The sequence below is a fragment of the Saccostrea cucullata genome, unplaced genomic scaffold (genome assembly GCF_032062105.1).
Source record: "Saccostrea cucullata isolate Sc308-1 unplaced genomic scaffold, CSIRO_AGI_Scuc_v1 ctg955, whole genome shotgun sequence".
Taxonomy (NCBI): Eukaryota; Metazoa; Mollusca; class Bivalvia; order Ostreida; family Ostreidae; genus Saccostrea; species Saccostrea cuccullata.
Window position 1 is genome coordinate 43,586 of NW_026928431.1, and position 20,441 is coordinate 64,026.

The window sequence follows — 20,441 nt, forward strand, 5'->3', positions numbered from 1 at the left end:
TTTGATTTAATCTTTTTTAACACGTGTCTTTATTTCTGGCGATGACGCAATCTGAGCATACCTGATAGATTCGAGATCACGTGACGGAAATCAATCCTGTCTTTTGACTTCACCGTAGGCCAAGGGTTTATGAGGAGAGGAGCGTATCAGAAACACTTGGCTAGCGAAGATGCTGAGTTCTTAATTAGTACAAATGAAATGGAAAGAACACAAAAGAAAGTTAAGACTTAAAATGCAAATGTCTTGGTTAAACAGCAAAAGTTTCGCGTTTATTCGCGAAAGTTACGCGTTATAACGCGAAAAATTCATTTTTTTTTACCCCACGAAAATGAGCTTTCGTAAAATGTAAAGAACACAAATACAAAGAAAAAAAATGATTTTTTTTCGTCAAAAATGGAAAAGACATGAAAGATTTTATTTTTTTTCTATGAATTGGTCACACTTCAATAAACATTGCAGTTATTCATAAGGTTTGACATTAATATGTCTTATCAGGCACGTAGCATCGTTTTTGAAAGTGAATTTTTTTGCTTAACCGGAGAAGTTGACAAGCCAAAAAAAAAAAAAATGGAAGAAAAAATTGCCCAAACTATATCGTGAATGGGGGGGGGGTGGGGTTGGTAGAGGCCAATTTTTTTAGGTGCTGATTTATTTTGGTACAAATTTTTGGGCATATAATACTACATTTCCCTTATATAACTTTACCGTAGTATAAACGGGGGGGGGGGGAGGGGGGCACCAGCCTTTCAATGAACATTTGCAATAGTAATAGTAGAGTTTGGAAAAAATGGAAAAAGTGGGGGAGCCCCCCCCCCCCCCCCTGCCCCCGGTTGCTACGTGCCTGCTTATTTTTTGTTAAAGTAACATATTTATATATCAAATGCATCACTAACAGGTTTTAAAAAGAAAAATATTAATTCTCATAGGTGGTGCGTTAGCAATTTTGTCTTTTGAGCACTAAATCGAAAATTGCTTGGATTTGAACCCAACGTGTTTTTATGCTTCATCTGCAGAAATAATGGCACAGGTGAAAAAATCCAAATTGCAAACAACAGTCTCTTAATAAAATACAATTTCTAATGCTTGAAATCATGCTGATTCAATGTTTTCTTCGTTTTGTTTAACTTATTCTTAAATATTTAAACACCGGAAGTAGAAAGTGTATAAATATTAATTAAAGACGGGCTGCTGAGAAAAGTTGTCTGCAAATGTTGAAGTTAATTCGCAGGCGTTTATGTGGCCGGTTGGATTGGAGGACTCTGGGGAAAAGGTTATTCTAATCTCTGCTGAAATAGAATGTGACTTACTTTGGCAGGTTTGACCGGAGAAAGGTTTTCTTCTTGGTGATGGACCTCGCTGATTGAGATCTTTCGCCATGCCCCTGCGGAGATGATAATTTTGGCACTTGAGAGGATAATGAGTTCGTGCATAATTTCATGGTGACTAGACGCCGTAAATCAAAATGTTTAGTAAGAGCAAGAAATCAAAGGAAGGGAAGGCTCGGACTGGGAAAGAAAGTCCTAACCATGGCCCCTTCAGTAGCATGACTGCCTCTCTGCCAAAGAATATTTTCTCTGGTAAATCACGCAAAAATTCGGGGGGATACGTTATTGCAGATGGAGGGAGTCAACCTTCCTCATCTAAGAATGGTCAGACAATGGGTTCAACAGAACTGATGGCGCGGTCACAGACCCTGAGTCACTCCCCGGGCCATGGGTACTATTTTGAGGGGGGTAGCCATGGAGGGGGGAGTCCCTATCACAGTCCCTCCAACCCAGCCCTCTCTAATGCAAACCTATCAAATGCTCACGGGAGCCCCTTCAGCAGCCCTTCCCACAGTGGAGGGAAATCAAACACCCTGAGTAGCGTACGGTCGCTAAGGGAAAGATACGAGCAGGAATCGAGTCCGCAGCTGAGCGATCGTTCACTGGAGAGACAGATCGACAGACTTCAGATGTTAGCCCAGAGTGAATCAAATCCTAACATTAGTCCAAGAGACTTTCATAGCTACTCCATGTCATCTAGTTTCAGTAGAGAGAGGGTGACAGACAGGGAATACCCCCATATGGGAGCACGGTCATTAGAGCGTGACCACAATTATCCGGGTCGTTCACGCTCCATGGAACGTCCAGACTACACAACACAATTATATAATCAAGAGATGAGAAATTTTCGTGACACTTTTATTCTGGATTTGGAAGGACAGATTGCTGATTTGAGCAAAGAATGTGCCAAGCTACACCAGGAGCTTGACTCTACGAAAGAGAAGCTGAGTTCCAGCATGAACAGCATAAAGACATTCTGGAGCCCAGAGCTGAAGAAGGAACGCGCCCTACGCAAGGAGGAAAGTGCCAAGTATTGTTTATTGAATGAACAACTCAAAGTGGCTCAGGCAGAACTCAAGGTCAGAATTCATTTTTATATTTTGAAGAAAATATTTGTTTTGTTAAATAGTTTCAAAGCTAGGTTTCTTGATGGAAAATTTCCCAGAAATAGGTGTAAAGTAGGCCTATAAAAATACCAGTATTTCAAAAATACTTAAATTGAAAGTCAGAATGAATTAAGAGAAACTTAATTTAGCAAAAAACTCCCATTCAAAATGGTTTGCATTATATAGCAGTAGATATTTCATTCATCCAAGCATTCCAGTCAGGATGGTAGTGTACTATTTTCTACCTGATCGATGATTCTGATAGAATCTTATTCTTTGTTCAGTGGAACTAGTAATTCGCATTTAATTTGACTATTAAATGGTTCTTTTTGTTGAATGCAGAAGCAGGCCTCTGTAATCCAGAGTTTGGAGAGTCAGGTCAGTCTGGGTGAGGACGTCCAGGCCAGCTCACGGATATCTCAGCAGGAGATCGAGATACTCCAGCGAGAGAAGGACAAGCAATCAAAAGAAATACTCATTCTGCGGCGAACGGTCGACGAGATGGAACTTCGAATCGACATCCAGAAACAGACGCTCGCAGCTCGCGACGAAAGCATGAAGAAGTTACTGGAGATGTTACAGAGTAAGGGCCACTCGATCAGTAACATACAGGAGAATCAACGCGAGATCGAGGGTCTACAGGCTCAGAGGCTCGAGGACGAGCGCAAGATCAAACAGCTACAGAACGAGCTCAGTCAACAGTCAGACGAGTCCGCGGCTCTCAAAGAGGTCAGCAATACACTATCAGGGTTAATGTGATAATGTAGAGTCGGGTTAATCTGAACCCATTAAATAATATCAACCATCCTAAACATACCTATTGACAACTTTTTAAAGAGTTTATCAACTTGAAATATTAAGTTGTTAAATTTTTTTTGCGTTGTCTTTGAAAATTAGCTACCAGGAGAAAACAAAACAGAAACTCATTTTTGAAATAGGAATTTATATTAGTGTAGCATATATATATAGCTCACATTTATAATTCATTAAATATTATTTTTAACTTTCAATGTATAATCATGCCTTTTAATTTATTTGTTTTTAAACTTTCAGGAGAAGAATCATCTATCAGATGAAGTAAAACAACTTGATCTGCAGTTGAAACAGATGCCAGCCAGCAATCATACCATGAAAGCCATGCTGGAGGCCAAGGTAAGCACTAATTAACAGCTGATTAGTATTGATTGTTAATTAGTATTGATTGGTATCAGTCCCACCAACAGTTGGAATTTCCAGCTATATACTTTGTTTCCCTTAATTTTTTGTTGAACATCAATTTTCATTGTTATCCTGTTTTATTTTGAAGCATATTTTATTGACAATATGTCAAAGGGATTGGTCACAAATCCTAAAAACTTGGGTTGCGTTCTCACATTTTGTTCCTTATTGAGCCATTTAGCATACCAAAAAATTAGTTGACCAAGGAACTTTAGATTTTACTAATTATTATGTATTCCATATTATTGTTAAATGAAAATATATGATGGGACTCAGTGTCAATCAAGACAGCAATATATTAGAACAGTCAGGGGTGTGATTGAAATCCATCATTTTTAAAAATGATGATTTTCAGTCATTAAATTGATTTTTAATAATGATGGAAATTCATCATTTTTTAGTAAAATGATGAAAAACAGTCATTTCTATTTTGAAATTTATTTTAGAAATAGAGTTATCTGATATTAAAAATGACTGTTTTTCATCATTTTTTATCAAATTGTTAGGTCTGGGCGCACTTAATTATCTCATTAGTTTTACGGGGCGCACTAAATTATTTTGGTTTAAATTACTTGTCAAGATGTTTCTCTACACAAGGGTCTATGGCAGGATAGTGTACTATATCTAATTACTGTAGTAAATGGGATGGGAAAATTGACTTGAGAATGGAAATATGATGAAAAGACGTCATATTTACAAAAATCAGAAAATTGTGTACATTATATACTTAGAAGAAATGACCATTATCCATTATTTTCAAAAATGACTGATTTCAGTACCACCCCTGACTGTAGAATTAAAGAAAATGTGATGATAAATTCCTTGCATACATGTATATTTAGATAAGAAATTGCCAGTATTGCATTTCATTGACATTGTATAGTTTTCAAAGCCCGAAAGTCTAGTTCTCATAAAAAAGAATTTGTAGCAACAACAGTTGTTAGGTAACAATTTAGTGATTGATTTTTGTGACCATCAAAAGAAACTGGCATGTTGTTGACATACAAAAGGTCAAGGTCATTATAATCATCAGAAAATTTGTTTGAATTTTTAAAAGAGACTTTCATTGCTTAATATTGTGCAGATTGTCTGCAATTCAATCATTAACAACATAATTATGTACTATACTACAACAGTTAGACTAGTGTTTTCCATTTTTCTTGCATGAAAAGTGTTATCAGAATTATTCAGTGATGACACGTTTTTGTCAGCAAGCAATAGTCTGTGATCAGATGCCTAATTAGTACTCTATTGATTACTTTAACGACAATCTCAGGAACAAGACTGTTTGTGCTGCAATAGATATTGTCATCAATGATGATTTGTGCATGCTTAGTGAAAATTATTGTGTAGGAAACAGTACTTGAGTAACATTTTAAACACTTGCTGTGGCATGCCTAGGATAGTTTTACATTTTTATTTGTAGAACTTGTGTGTTCAGAATTCATCAGATTTAAAATGGATTAAAAAATAAGGCAGAATTCTTAGTGTGTTACAAGATCTCTATATTGGAGATACAAACATGGGATAATGATGATCATATGATAGTATCCCATCAAATGTTTCAGTAACACAAAATACAAATTAATTATATTTAGATGATTACTATACTGGGTTTTAACTGGGCCAGGCATGTATTACATTTGGAATGAAGTAAAAAATTGATTTTTTTAACATGTTTAACCTGAACAACCATGTGCAGTCTGAAAATTATAAAATTGAATAAGCGAGGACAGAATTTATATATAAGATTTTTAGAGGAGGGCAGGGGGGATCGACTTTTGTATGACAATTCTCTGCCTACACCCATAACAAACCTCAGTGTGCAGTAAACAAGTAAACTTATACAGTGAAGCATTCCTAGCGGCCACATCCTGTAATTAAAGACCCTCTGTACCTCTTACTTTACAGGTGATTAAACAAATTTCTTCGTCCCAGTACAAATATGACTGTTTTATTATGTTTAATGACTTTGTTTCTTGATGACTAAACATTCAATATTTTTTCCCTTTATCATGTGTTTACCTGGAATTTATTTAGTATAACCAATGTAGCATGGTTTTACAAGCATCAGTAACCAAATTTGGTGGAGAAAAAAAATATATATAATTTACAATAAGATGGGTCAATATTGTTTCGCTTAAAAAAATCTTTAATAGTTCTATTACCAAGTTTGGTATGTTCTTTTGTGCGTTTGTAGATTTGGTGTTTTATAGTTGACCTGGCATGACCCTTATAGTGTTAAAGGTTATAGGTAAGCTTGTACACTTCAGCTTGTTAGTGTCGAGGGTATGGTACTACTAACTAGTAGTAGGGATATGGTACTTACTCAAGATCCATTTTGTACTATCATGTCATTCACCATCTGGGTGCATGTGAAAATATAGAGAAAAAGTCTTTAATACAAAGAAATAAATAATGTAAATGCTTCTGAAACAACTTGGTTTAATTAGCAACCATTTTTTTGAATTTTTCTTGGGTCAGCTAATGTTGCATGCATATATATTTATTATCCATCTGTATCAAAAGTTGAGGGTGGTGATGGATGACCTAGATAGCTTGTTAATTAGGTCATTGTTTGGAACAGGAAGTTGTATAACAGGACAGGAAGTGGTACTAATTCTTCACAGAATCTGATTCCTTTGTTTATAGAAGTGTGAAGGATCAATACAGAATCGAAACGTTCAGCCCCGGCAACAAATTTACAGCTAAAACCATCGCTACTGCATAGTACCATATCAAGCCAAGAAGGCCAAACAATCCAGCCATTATACATGTTATAGATATGATTTATATGATCATTTTGATTCGGTTTAATTTAAAGCCCATTCTTACAAGTAGCCTACTGAGTGTTTTCTGTTTGTGTAAATCAGATGAATGCTTTGTGTTAATTGAATTTTGAAGTACGCTTTCCTCTGTCTACTTGGTCAATATTTATTTATTAGAGGAAGCTGTATAAGTGGTTTAAATCAGTGATTGTAATTTGATGATTGTAACAGCCCATGAAATATTAACAGTATCTACAGATTTTATCAATGTGGAATAAGTTGAATTTTTTGATAGCACTCGTTACTTCTTTTGTTGTCATTTCAGATAAAAATTAAAGTATGTTAGTAACTTATATTTATATTTTCTTTTTACTTTGATAATTTGAGTGCCTCTACCATAATATTGAATTTTATGGCCCCAGGGTCAGGAGTTAGGGTGGGACTGTATTGATTATATAGGAAAAACTATAAATCCTAAATTTAATGAATTAAAATACTGTTAAGATGAGGAAAAATATAAAACTGCAGGCATGACATGACAGTCTATTCTATATATGCCATTTATTATATATGAAAATAAAAAAAATTCTTCTCTGCTCCAGGATATAACAGATGAATCTACAAATATAGTTATGATGAATATAATTTGATAATTCTTACAGAATTGTGAATTTGGCCCCAGGGTCAGGGGTATATAAGGGGGGGGGGCTATAATTATATACATGAAAACTTACAATTTAATTATTTTAATCAAATATCAATAGTGACAGGGGTTATGTATGGTAGGGGCAGTGTATTATGTGAATATTATATTAAAAATGTTTACCATTAATATGTAGTTTGTATAGAACCAAAAAAAATTTAAATAGTATTACATGATAATGATATAAAAAATAATGATATAAAAAATTAAAAAATAAGTTCAATAAATTCATGTCACCAGAATTGTTACTGGGATGAATTGGCATATAATATATATAATTGTTTTGTGTGTGGTGATGATAATGAAGATAACTTGTTAATTAGAGAGACAGGAAGTTGTATAACAGAACAGGAAGTGGTACTAATTCTTCACAGAATTGGAATCAGATTCCTTTGTTTATAGAAGTGTGAAGGATCAATACAAAATAGACTCCTTCAGCCCTGGAAAAAAATCTATAGCTAAAAAGCATCGTTACAGTAGTACCACGTCAAGTCGAGAATGCCAAACAGTCCTGTCATTATAGATTTGATTTGTATAATTTTGATTCGGTTTAATTTAAAGCCCATTCTTACAAGTAGCCTACTGAGTGTTTTCTGTTTGTGTAGATCAGATGAATGCTTTGTGTTAATTGAATTTTAAAGTACCCTTTCCTCTGTCAACATGGTCAATGTTTATAAAGGAAGCTGTGTAAATGCTTTAAATCAGTAATTGTAATTTGAAGTATAAGAGCTCTTGAAACATTAACAATCTCTATAAATTTACTCAATCTGAAATAAGTTGCAATTTTTGACATGCTCATGCTCAATGCTTCTTTTGTTGTCATATCAGATAAAAATTAAAGTATGTGAAAATATATAATCTTGTTACTTTGATATTTTGGGCTTAGTAATGCATAGAGTTCGGATAAACTTTAAGGCTAAATTTAATTAAGAAACTGACAAGTGTATGCATGAGGAAAAATATAAAATTGCAGGCATGACAGTCATTTAATTCTATATGCCATTTTATAAATAATTTTTTTTTGTACAGATATAATAATGAATCCCCACTTTCTTCCTGGTAAATTTTATTTCCCCAGATTTCTTTGTGTTATTATACTATAATAATAATTATCACACAATTTTACTTCTAAGAGTAATATATGTAGTGTATAAAGTACAATAAAAAAATGTGTTTTCCCATAATTTTTAGTTTGTATAACACCAAAAAGGTTTTTTAAAAATGTATTTACAGATAAACGATATTAAAAAAATTAAATAATTAAATAAAGTTCAATAAATGCATGCCATCATTAATTAATGGTAAAATATAAGTTTCTGTGTGACCGTGATAAGTAACTGAGTTAGACAGACAGGAAGATGACAGGGCACTAAACAGGAAGATGATTTATCTACGTAATACAACAACACTCTGTATCCAAAAAAACTTCATTATAATTCACGAGGGAAGCTGTCATTTGACAACTTTAATTAAAACAATTTGGGATTTATAGAACCAAAGTTTCTGTCTTAAAAAGTAGGTAAGAGCTACAATATAGAATATATTGTTTGACAATTTTAGATTTAATTGTCATAGTTTTGGTATACTTGGATTCAATTTTCATTTTATAATCAGTTGATCTTATCTATGATAATCTGTGATATTGTTTTGTGTATTTCTGTTTAACTTTTTGTTTATTGACATTATCTAAAAAAAAATCCTTTTCCGTTTCCAATTGTAAAGCAGTAATTGATACAATCACTTGAAATACAATACTCATGAGATTTATACAATCATTCCTCATTCAATACTGAGGTTAAAAACAACTCCTCTTTCAAACAGACAGAGATATAATTTAAGATTTACTAAAGACTGAGGAAAGTGGATTAAGTCCTGTCAGAAACAAGTTTTAAAAATCCACAAAATTAGGAACTAATTTCTATTAAGGTTATAGAATGTATAATTTTCAAACAGGTTATTTGAAAATATCACCTGATTTAGTAATACATGTACACCATTTGTACACAAATTCTCAGTATTTGTGATGAAAGATGAATCTAGCAATTTTTTTAAGCCACTGTTTTCCTTTATTTAGAATTGTAATATTTTGTCAGCTCTGTATGAGGTATATGTAATGTCAGACATTTTATAATTAATTGATGTAGAACTTTGTACTTCTCACAAAATTATGTAGTACTTTATACACAGGGATCATAATAATTACTATTAGTGTATGCTGTACAGTGTTTGCCAGGGTGCATCATATATATACATATATAGAAGGCATAGAACAGGGTAAATTCAGTTTTACATGCATTAGGAATATTTTCAGATGGAATTTGAAGGATACATGTATTCCTGAAGCTTGAGATTTTTTCTGTATTGAAGTTCTTTTTTGTATAAGACATGTGATTTGTTTACAGGATTCTAGAATTTCTGCCCTGGAGAAGGATGTCCAGGCTTTGGAAGACAGGATCATGAAAAACCAGGAGGATGGAACTGACGGGAGCGTGAAGAAGGACACCGGACTCAAAGACAGCTTGTCCAGCAAAGAGAAACATCTCAGATCAGAGGTTTGTGTGAAAGGAGTAAACTGTTTTAAAAATGAAAAAAAAGTCTGCTTGGTCAAAAGCTAATTTTGGGGAGCGTTCATGAATGTTCGCTCTGTTTAACAAGCCTCAGATGTTACTCCAAAGATTAACTGGTAGTTGTTGTGTTTGAAGGTGGAGAGACTAAAGACAGAATTAACAAGGAAGGAAGCTGAAATCGAGGGACTGAAACTGAAAGTAGACACACTGACAAGTCAGCAGTCCGAAAACCAGCAACACATCACCGTACTGAAAGACCAGGTGTCAGCTAAAGATAAACAGCTAGCCATGCTACAAACAGAGGTACGTAAACAGCTAGCCATGCTACAAACAGAGGTATATAAACAGCTAGCCATGCTACAAACAGAGGTACGTAAACAACACATTACCGTTCTGAAAGAGCAGGTGTAGGCTAAAGATAAACAGCTACAGGCAAACTACTTACAAATAAGTTGAAGTTAACAAGTTTCACCAACAAATTTTAATGTTAGCTTTTCATGAGTCTATTGTCATTTTACTGATCTTGTCAACAAATACATGTATAACATAATCTATTGGGTTATATTTTTTCTATATATAATGTTTCATACCTTCATCAATTTGCATACACTGTAAGAGAATTCTTGTTTCATCATGAGTTTGATGACAGATTACAATGAGTATCTGAATTACCTTGCATGATTTAAGAAATGTCTTGTTATTCATACCAAAATGTGCTAGTATTACAATAATTTGATTTTTTGTTTCAATTTTTAGATTGATGAATTCATAGAGAAGTTGAAGGAGAAGAATTCCACTATTGATAAGAATGATCAGAAATCCCAGAGTCTGCAGTTGGAGAAGAGACGCATAGAGAACGAGATGACAGAACTGAGGGAACAGATAGAAACCAAGGACAGGAAGCTAACTCTCCTGCAGAGGAAGGTAAAAAAGGTTCACCTACTCAAACACACAATGCACTGCAAAAAAATTGAATAGAAGCTACAGTAAAATTAAAATGTATATGTCTGACTTTGTTGTCTTTAGAGGATTTAAAAGCAAAAATCGCTTTAACTAGCAGCAGCTATAGACTTGCATGTATATACAAACTTGCACATTTGAATTCTCATCTTTTTTTTGCCATAAAGAAAATGAAGATTTTGTCAGATTATGTGTAAATGAGCTGTTCTCTTTGTCAGATTATATGTAAATGACCTGTTCTCTTTGTCAGATTATATGTAAATGACCTGTTCTGTTTATCAGATTATATGTAAATGAGCTGTTCTGTTTGTCAAATTATATGTAGATGAGCTGTTCTGTTTGTCAGTTTTTATGTAAATGAGCTGTTCTGTTTGTCAGATTCTATGTAAATGAGCTGTTCTGTTTGTCAGTTTATATGTAAATGAGCTGTTCTGCTTGTCAGTTTTTATGTAAATAAGCTGTTCTGTTTGTCAGATTATATGTAAATAAGCTGTTCTGTTTGTCAGATTATATGTAAATGAGCTGTTCTGTTTGTCAGTTTATATGTAAATGAGCTGTTCTGCTTGTCAGATTATATGTAAGTGAGCTGTTCTGTTTGTCAAATTATATGTAAATGAGCTGTTCTGTTTGTCAGATTATATGTAAATGAAATGTTCTGTTTGTCAGATTATATGTAAATGAGCTGTTCTGTTTGTCAGTTGATATGTTAATGAGTTGTTCTGTTTTTCAGTTTATATGTAAATGAGCTGTTCTGTTTGTCAGTTTATATGTAAATGAGCTGTTCTGTTTGTCAGATTATATGTAAATGAGCTGTTCTGTTTGTCAGATTATATGTAAATGAGCTGTTCCTTTTTTGTGTAAGTGAGGTGCTCTGTTTGTCAGATTGAGGCTCTAGAAGAAGACCTGAAGGAGAAGGATGCCACAATTTCTCAGCTGAAGGCGTCACAGAGCCACATAGAGAACACCACCACTGCCATCGCCACACTGGAGGAGACCATCACAGAGAAAGAGAGGCAGATAGAAAGGTGGGTGGTGATTGTTAAAAGATCTTCAGACATATATTGTTTTAATGGTATGTTCTTTTACCAAAGCGATGCTTTCTAGCTGACATTCATTACTTTTAATGAGGAATACAAATGTAAAAAATTCCATAATACATTCCAGAGTACTGAGGAATCTAGTGCATGCTTGTACTTTTTTTATCATTTAAGTCAAATATTGTTGCCTGTATTTCGGAATAAGATAACTGGACTGTTGATTTATGTGTGACAGACTGAAGGAACAGAGAGACCGGGCGGAATCGGAACACCAAGAGGAGTGTGATCTGTACATGAAGAGAAACCACGAACTGAAGGCCCAGGTGGATAAACTACAGCTGGATATCACAGACAGACAGGTAAACACAGACAGACAGGTAAACACAGACAGACAGGTAAACACAGACAGACAGGTAAACACAGACAGACAGGTAAACACAGACAGACAGGTAAACACAGACAGACAGGTAAACAAAAACAGACAGGTAAACAAAAACAGACAGGTAAACACAGATAGACAACACAGACAGACAGGTAAACACAGAAAGGTAAACACAGACAGGTAAACACAACATGTCAGACTTAAAAGCAGAAAATAAATACTGACATAAAAAACGGTGAAGGGAATCATCCCAGTCTTGAAAGATTTATGGTATATTTTAAATGTTTGTTTTTTTTATATCTCAGCTGATTTCTCTTTCAGTAACTGTTATTTATTTTATTATTTTCTTATTCAGTCCTGTGGGTATGTACCTGTATTTTGTAGACTGAGCTGTGTGACCTCAGGGAGAAGGTCACGGAGGCGGGGTCAGAAAAGTTCAAATCCGAGACACGCATCAAACAACTGGAGCAAGAAAACCAGGAGAAGACAGAGGAAATTCAGAAGTTAAAGGCAGAGGTTGAAGAGGTATTGTAATTACTCTGAAGGAAATGTTTTTAAATTAAGTTTGAGTTTTTGGTCTGTAAGTCATATAGACTTGTCAAGTAGGCATGATTCATGAAGTGTGCAAGCGATGGGATTTGATGGAAAACCCTTACCTACCTGGAAAATTTTTAAATCTGAGAGAATATGCACTTCTTAGCATCAGCATACAAACAGGCCATTTTTCTCGTATATTTTAATGAAATTTAATTGATTTTACTTAGAAAACTAAAGCTACAGCTGAGAAAGTTGTAGATGAAGAGAGTGAGAAGAAAGTGACAGATCTGATGTCACAGTTAGAGAAACAGGAAGAGGAAGTCAGGACAATAAAGGAAGAGGTCAAAAGGTCACAGGTGGCCATTACAGAACTGGAGGAGGACAAAGCCAAGAAAGAAAAGGAGATTGCTGAAATGCAGGAGTAAGTGGTAGATTAGCAAAAAAATCAGGCATGTTAGAGCAGTTGCTTGTAAAAAAAAAATCTAGACTCTTCCATTCTTGATCATCATTAATTCTAAATTCCGAGCTAAAAAGAACTAATAGGCTAACTTAGAGCTACATCTAGTATTTTATTTACAACATATGCATATCCGTGTTGTTTTTACAATAATGTTCTCAAATATTATAAAAAAGTAAACTTTCTGGCCTGTTTGGCAACTTTTGAGGTACTTTTTACAAAATACTTTTCATGCTATGTATTCTCTCTCTGAGTTATTCCCCTAGGCTGCCATCTTGGAGGTTGAACTATTGAATTTTCTTATTCAAGTAATAAATTTTAAATGTAAGGTAGGAACAGATTTGGAAAAAAAATCAATATGAAAATTATATATCAATGAGGGCATCACATTTGTATCTTTTGCTTATAATGATAATGCTATAAAACAATTACTTTGACTTCTTTTGATTTGATTAAACTGCAACAAGGGCACACTGTACATGCCTATACATGTATATGTACATGCTGATGTAAGAAATTTTATGCATGTTTTATTTTTATTTCACAGTATAATAAAGGAATACAAGCAGAAGATGGGAACCTTAAAACGAAGCCAGCAGATAGAGAAGAAGAAGAACGCTCATTTACTGGAGGAGGCGCGGCGAAGGGAGGGGGACCTTAACGATGATGCCTCACAGTTAAAGGTAATAGTAATAGAAGGGAGGGGGACCTTAATGATGACGCCTCACAGTTAAAGATAATAGTAATAGAAGGGAGGGCGACCTTAACGATGACGCCTCACAGTTAAAGGTAATAGTAATAGAAGGGAGGGCGACCTTAATGATGACACCTCACAGTTAAAGGTAATAATTACAGAAGACAAGGCCACCTTAATGATGATGCCTCACAATTAAAGGTAATGGTTATATAGAAAGGAAGGCCACCTTAATGATGACGCCTCAAAATTAACCATAATGGTTATATAGAAAGGAAGGCCACCTTAATGATAACGCCTCACAATTAAAGGTAATGGTTATATAGAAAGGAAGGCCACCTTAATGATGACACCTAACAGTTAAGGTAATAGTAATAGAAGGGAGGGCGACCTTAACGATGACGCCTCACAGTTAAAGGTAATAATTACAGAAGACAAGGCCACCTTAATGATGACGCCTCACAGTTAAAAGTAATGGTTATATAGAAAGGGAGGGCGACCTTAACGATGACACCTCACAATTAAAGGTAATGGTTATAGAAGGGAAGGTGACCTTATTGATGACGCCTCACAATTAAAGATAATGATTATAGAAGACAAGGCCACCCTAATGATGACGCCTTACAGTTAAAGGTAATAGTTATATAGAAAGGAAGGCCACCTGAATGAACACGCCGCACAATTAAAGGTGATAGTTATAGAAAGGAAGCTTTAGGGCACCTTAATGATGACGCCTCACAATTAAAGGTTACCGTAATGGTTATAGAAAGGAAGGCGATCTTAATGATGACGCCTCACAATTAAAGGTAATGGTTATATAGAAAGGAAGGCCACCTTAATGATGACGCCTCAAAATTAACCATAATGGTTATATAGAAAGGAAGGCCACCTTAATGATAACGCCTCACAATTAAAGGTAATGGTTATATAGAAAGGAAGGCCACCTTAATGATGACACCTAACAGTTAAGGTAATAGTAATAGAAGGGAGGGCGACCTTAACGATGACGCCTCACAGTTAAAGGTAATAATTACAGAAGACAAGGCCACCTTAATGATGACGCCTCACAGTTAAAAGTAATGGTTATATAGAAAGGGAGGGCGACCTTAACGATGACACCTCACAATTAAAGGTAATGGTTATAGAAGGGAAGGTGACCTTATTGATGACGCCTCACAATTAAAGATAATGATTATAGAAGACAAGGCCACCCTAATGATGACGCCTTACAGTTAAAGGTAATAGTTATATAGAAAGGAAGGCCACCTGAATGAACACGCCGCACAATTAAAGGTGATAGTTATAGAAAGGAAGCTTTAGGGCACCTTAATGATGACGCCTCACAATTAAAGGTTACCGTAATGGTTATAGAAAGGAAGGCGATCTTAATGATGACGCCTCACAATTAAAGGTAATGGGTATAGAAAGGAAGGCAATCTTAATGATGACGCCTCACAATTAAAGGTTTTAAATTTTGATTCTCTATTTACCTGGGATTAAAGAATTTTTGTTTGCTTATACTTATACATATCTTTTAACTGGTAAAAATAATGTATGTTAAGAATTATATAAAATGCAAAAGTCCATGTAAAATAACCCTGTTGTCTTTTAATTGTAGGATGCAGTGATTGCTAAGGGAGACAGGATAGAAGAGTTAGAGGAGGCGTTGAAGGAGAGTGTCCGCATCACAGCCGAGCGGGAAATGGTGATGGTGGAACAGCAGCAACAGCTAGAGGAGGCTGAAAACAAGGTCTGTATAACAACAGGTAGAGGAGGCTGAAAACAAGGTCTGTATAACAACAGCTAGAGGAGGCCGAAAACAAGGTCTGTATAACAACAGCTAGAGGAGGCCGAAAACAAGGTCTGTATAACAACAGGTAGAGGAGGCCGAAAACAATGTAACTTTGTACAATAAACATCAGGCTCCAGGGCCATAAAACTCAGACTAGCTGTCTATTGATATCAGCCCCACTTTTACCAAAGGAATATATAGTGGAAACATTAGAATGAGATCAAAAGTGAGCTCAACTAAGTTTTATGGCCCTTAAACCTAATATAATAGGTTGGATGCAAGTTCTTTATGATTAAATGCTAGCATATTGTAGAGGTGTCTGAGAGAGGAATAAACAACAACTTTGCAAGGAGAGTGAAATTTCACTTGGATTGTACTATTAGGAAATGCATTTGTGTATGGTTTGATAATGACTTCATGCTTATACTATTTTGACATGGATAGGTGGCCGAGCTGACTATGGAGCTAGCGAGGAATAAATCTGCTGAGAACAGTGCAAGGGTCAACTTCCTGACGAAACAACTAGAAGACAAAGAGCAGAAGCTAAAGAAACTGCAGTCTGAGAGACACAAACACCTAGAGGAGGTGTACGAAATGAAGTAAGTCAGACACAAACACCTAGAGGAGGTGTACCAAATGAAGTAAGTCAGACACAAACACCTAGAGGAGGTGTACAAAATGAAGTAAGTCAGAGACACAAACACCTGAGGAGGTGTACAAAATGAAGTAAGTCAGAGAGACAAACACTTAGAGGAGGTGTACGAAATCAAGTAAGTCAGAGAGACACAAACACTTAGAGGAGGTGTACGAAATCAAGTAAGTCAGACACAAACACCTAGAGGAGGTGTACGAAATCAAGTAAGTCAGAGAGACAAACACCTAGAGGAGGTGTACGAAATGAAGTAAGTCAGAGACACAAACACCTAGAGGAGGTGTACGAAATGAAGTAAGTCAGAGAGACACAAAAACCTAGAGGAGGTGTACGAAATGAAGTAAGTCAGAGACACAAACACTTAGAGGAGGTGTACGAAATGAAGTAAGTCAGAGAGACAAACACCTAGAGGAGGTGTACGAAATGAAGTAAGTCAGAGAGACACAAACACTTAGAGGAGGTGTCAAATTGAAGTAAGTCAGAGAGACAAACACCTAGAGGAGGTGTTCGAAATGAAGTAAGTCAGAGAGACACAAACACCTAGAGGAGGTGTACGAAATGAAGTAAGTCAGAGACACAAACACCTAGAGGAGGTGTACGAAATAAAGTAAGTCAGACACAAACACCTAGAGGAGGTGTACCAAATGAAGTAAGTCAGAGAGACACAAACACCTAGAGGAGGTGTACAAAATGAAGTAAGTCAGAGAGACAAACACCTAGAGGAGGTGTACGAAATGAAGTAAGTCAGACACAAACACCTAGAGGAGGTGTACGAAATGAAGTAAGTCAGAGACACAAACACCTAGAGGAGGTGTACGAAATGAAGTAAGTCTGAGACACAAACACCTAGAGGAGGTGTACAAAATGAAGTAAGTCAGAGTAGGAAAGACGGGAAATAAGCTTTATATCATATACCTAGTAGTGTACCAGCCCTGATACAGGCATTTTGGACTAGGTGAGACAGCACCTGGGAACTAGGGCTGTCTTTCTTTCTGGGGCTTAGATAACTCTGTCTGGGCCTATTGTCAAGGGGCTGTCTTCTGTTTAATTTGTGTGAATTAAGAGTAAAATTCATATTTTATTATGAAAGAGAAGCATCATATATCGAAAAAATTAACCAGAATCTTTAAAAATTATTTATTTATACTAAAATTTTGAGAAAATTGTTTTTAAGAAGTGTGCCAAATGATAGCACTTGTGATGTGAGAGAGGTAACTCATGTTTACTTCTAGGACAGCAACAAATCATGTTTTGAAAAAAAATGGACGTTGATTTGCTTTGACAGTAAGACCATACAAGTTTTCATTTAATGTGCATTTTTAATTTAATATATATTGTAAACAAAACTTTTTGTTTTTGAGAGATCAGCTCAAGTAGATTTCATGGGTCATCCTTACTTACAAATATCCTTCCCCAGGAATATGACCTTTGAGGGTGTTTTAATTCTTGAAATCTTTGGTAGGAATGAGTTACCCCAAAACAGTAAAATTTTGATTGAGAAATTTATCCTTAGCTTTTAATTTTTAAAAACCTCATTTTCAACCCTATGATGAATGAAGCTGTAAACAAGAGTATTAATACAGTGGTAACTGAGAATGATTTTTCGGTTAGAAATAGTCTAATGATAGGAATTTATTTTATTCAGACAGGAGGCCATTCAGGCTGCCATGAGTGAGAAGGATGCTAACATAGCTTTACTGGAGATGACCAGCACAAAACAAAGAAAGAACACAGAGGAGATAGAAAAACTCAACAAAGAGAAGGAAAAGTTACAACAGCAACTCAAAGAAGTGGTAAGTCAAGTCATAGTTAGAAAAAATGTGGTCAAGTCCAAAATGGTAAACTAAAGTTAGTATGTCAAGTGTTAAGTCTAGCCAGATATGTATGGAACTTCCAAAGTTAGAAAAAAAAATTTCTCAGCCTTTAAAAAATTGAATGACAGTGTGTAATAGTAATTGTGTATCATGACTTCATTTCAACTGCTTGTTTGTTTCTAGACACAGAACCGTATGAAGCTGATTCAGAAGCAGGAGAGGAGGAGCGAGTCCCTGGGGCGCTCCAAGAAGTCCCCCAGTCACCGGGCCAAGGGGGCGTCGCCCGACCGCGTCAATCCATACGTTCTCACGGCCCCGGCATCACTCGACTCATGACATGAGTTATACAGTAACTCAATCAGTGTGTAACTCAGCACTGTAACATAATTACAAACCACTGCAATAAATGTAAATTATCTAACTTTGATGTATTTAATTGATGACTGATGTTTATGCTGAGTGAGAAAAATAGAATGACATGTACTATGTGTGAAACAGAATAGGAAGAAAGGGTAATAATGTAATGAGTCAATGAATCGGACAATTTTAAATTTGCATGGGGTTATGCAGTTGCCAGATTTTCTATTGATTGTACTGTTTCTTATAGAGGTCCACTGTAAATTCCCTGTGGCTTTAGACCAATCCTTGTATGACCAGCTGCTCTGGCTTCTGTGATCGTTTAAGATGTTCTGCCTCTAATCAGCTGGTATTGTGTTTGTGTGTTTTGTGATATTGGAAAAGAATTTCAATATACTGTTCTGGTTAATAATTGTAAAATTCAGTACTGTGTACAACTGTGTTTTTTTTCTGTGTTCTCTGCACTAATCCATTTTTAGCTCACCTGAGCCGAAGGCTCAAGTGAGCTTTTCTGATCAAAATTTGTCCGTCGTCTGTCGTCGTTATCGTTGTCGTTGTTGGCGTTGTCGTTGGCGTTGTCGTTGTCGTAAACTTTTCACATTTTCATCTTCTTCTCAAGAACCACTGGGCCAATTTCAACCAAACTAGGCACTAAGTATCCTTGGGTGAAGGGGATTCCAGATTGTTCAAATGAAGGGCCACGCCCTCTTCCAAGGGGAGATAATTATGAATTAGTGAAAAATTGATAGCATTTTTAAAATATCTTCTTCTCAAGAACCACTGGGTCAGGAAAGATGAAACTCATGTGGAATCATCCTCAGGTAGTGTAGATTCAATTTTGTTCAAATCATGACCCCCGGGGCTAGGGTGGGGCCAAAATGGCAGAACAAAGTTTTACATAGGAATATATAGGAACAATCTTTAAAAATCTTCTTCTTAAGAACCACTGGGCCAGGAAAGATGAAACTCATGTGGAATCATCCTCAGGTAGTGTAGATTCAAGTTTGTTCAAATCATGACCCCCCGGGCTAGGGTGGGGCCAAAATAGCCGACCAAAGTTTTACATAGGAATATATATAGGAAAAATCTTTTAAAAAATCTTCTTCTCAAGGACCACTGATATTGGAAAAATGAAACTCAGGTGGAATCATCCTCAGGTAGTGTAGATTCAAGTTTGTTCAAATCATGACCCCCAGGGCTAGGGTGGGGCCAAAATGGCCGACCAAAGTTACATAGAAATGCATAGAACAAATCTTTTAAAATCTTCTTCTTCTTAAGAACCACTGGAATTGGAAAAATGAAACTCATGTGGAATCATCCTCAGGTAGTGTGGATTCAAGTTTGTTCAAATCATGACCCCTGGGGCTAGGGTGGGGCCGAAATGGCCGACCAAAGTTTTACATAGGAATATATAGGAAAAATCTTTTACAAATCTTCTTCTTAAGAATCATTGAGAAAGGAAATATGAAACTTATTAAATGAAATTATCCCCAGGTAGTGTAGATTCAAGTTTCTTCAAATCATGACCCCTGGGGCTAGGGTGGGGCCAAAATGGTTGACCAAAGTTTTACAAAGGAATATATAGAAAAATTCTTTAAAAATCTTCTTCTCAAGAACCACTATGCCAGGAAAGATGAAACTCATGTGGAATCATCCTCAGGTAGTGTAGATTCAAGTTTGTTCAAATCATGACCCCCCGGGCTAGGGTGGGGCCAAAATAGCCGACCAAAGTTTTACATAGGAATATATATAGGAAAAATCTTTTAAAAATCTTCTTCTCAAGAACCACTGGAATTGGAAAAATGAAACTCAGGTGGAATCATCCTCAGGTAGTGTAGATTCAAGTTTGTTCAAATCATGACCCTGGGGCTAGGGTGGGGCCAAAATGGAAGATCAAAGTTACATAGAAATGCATAGATCAAATCTTTTAACATCTTCTTCTTCTTAAGAACCACTGGAATTGGAAAAATGAAACTCATGTGGAATCATCCTCAGGTAGTGTGGATTCAAGTTTGTTCAAATCGTGACCCCTGGGGCTAGGGTGGGGCCGAAATGGCCGACCAAAGTTTTAC

General features: G+C 35.8%; 1 protein-coding gene across 1 annotated transcript; it reads left to right on the forward strand.

The window, feature by feature from the left end:
• The first annotated feature begins 1,159 nt into the window (after nucleotides 1–1,159).
• LOC134277547 (ELKS/Rab6-interacting/CAST family member 1-like) lies at nucleotides 1,160–18,837 on the forward strand. The gene is made up of 15 exons (XM_062759875.1): nucleotides 1,160–2,404; nucleotides 2,774–3,160; nucleotides 3,485–3,583; nucleotides 9,523–9,672; nucleotides 9,823–9,990; nucleotides 10,444–10,611; nucleotides 11,530–11,672; nucleotides 11,920–12,043; nucleotides 12,451–12,591; nucleotides 12,831–13,024; nucleotides 13,608–13,743; nucleotides 15,373–15,504; nucleotides 15,991–16,145; nucleotides 17,844–17,991; nucleotides 18,196–18,837. Exons 1-15 carry the CDS (start codon nucleotides 1,463–1,465, stop codon nucleotides 18,346–18,348), a joined length of 3,240 nt encoding a protein of 1,079 aa, XP_062615859.1. The 5' UTR covers nucleotides 1,160–1,462; the 3' UTR covers nucleotides 18,349–18,837.
• The last annotated feature ends 1,604 nt before the right edge of the window (nucleotides 18,838–20,441 follow it).

Coding starts and splice junctions, on each gene's coding strand:
- LOC134277547 (XM_062759875.1), top strand. CDS start 1,463: ATGTTTAGTAAGAGCAAGAAATCAAAGGAAGGGAAGGCTCGGACTGGG. Junction 2,405..2,773: donor TGGCTCAGGCAGAACTCAAG/GTCAGAATTCAT, acceptor TGTTGAATGCAG/AAGCAGGCCTCTGTAATCCA. Junction 3,584..9,522: donor AAGCCATGCTGGAGGCCAAG/GTAAGCACTAAT, acceptor ATTTGTTTACAG/GATTCTAGAATTTCTGCCCT.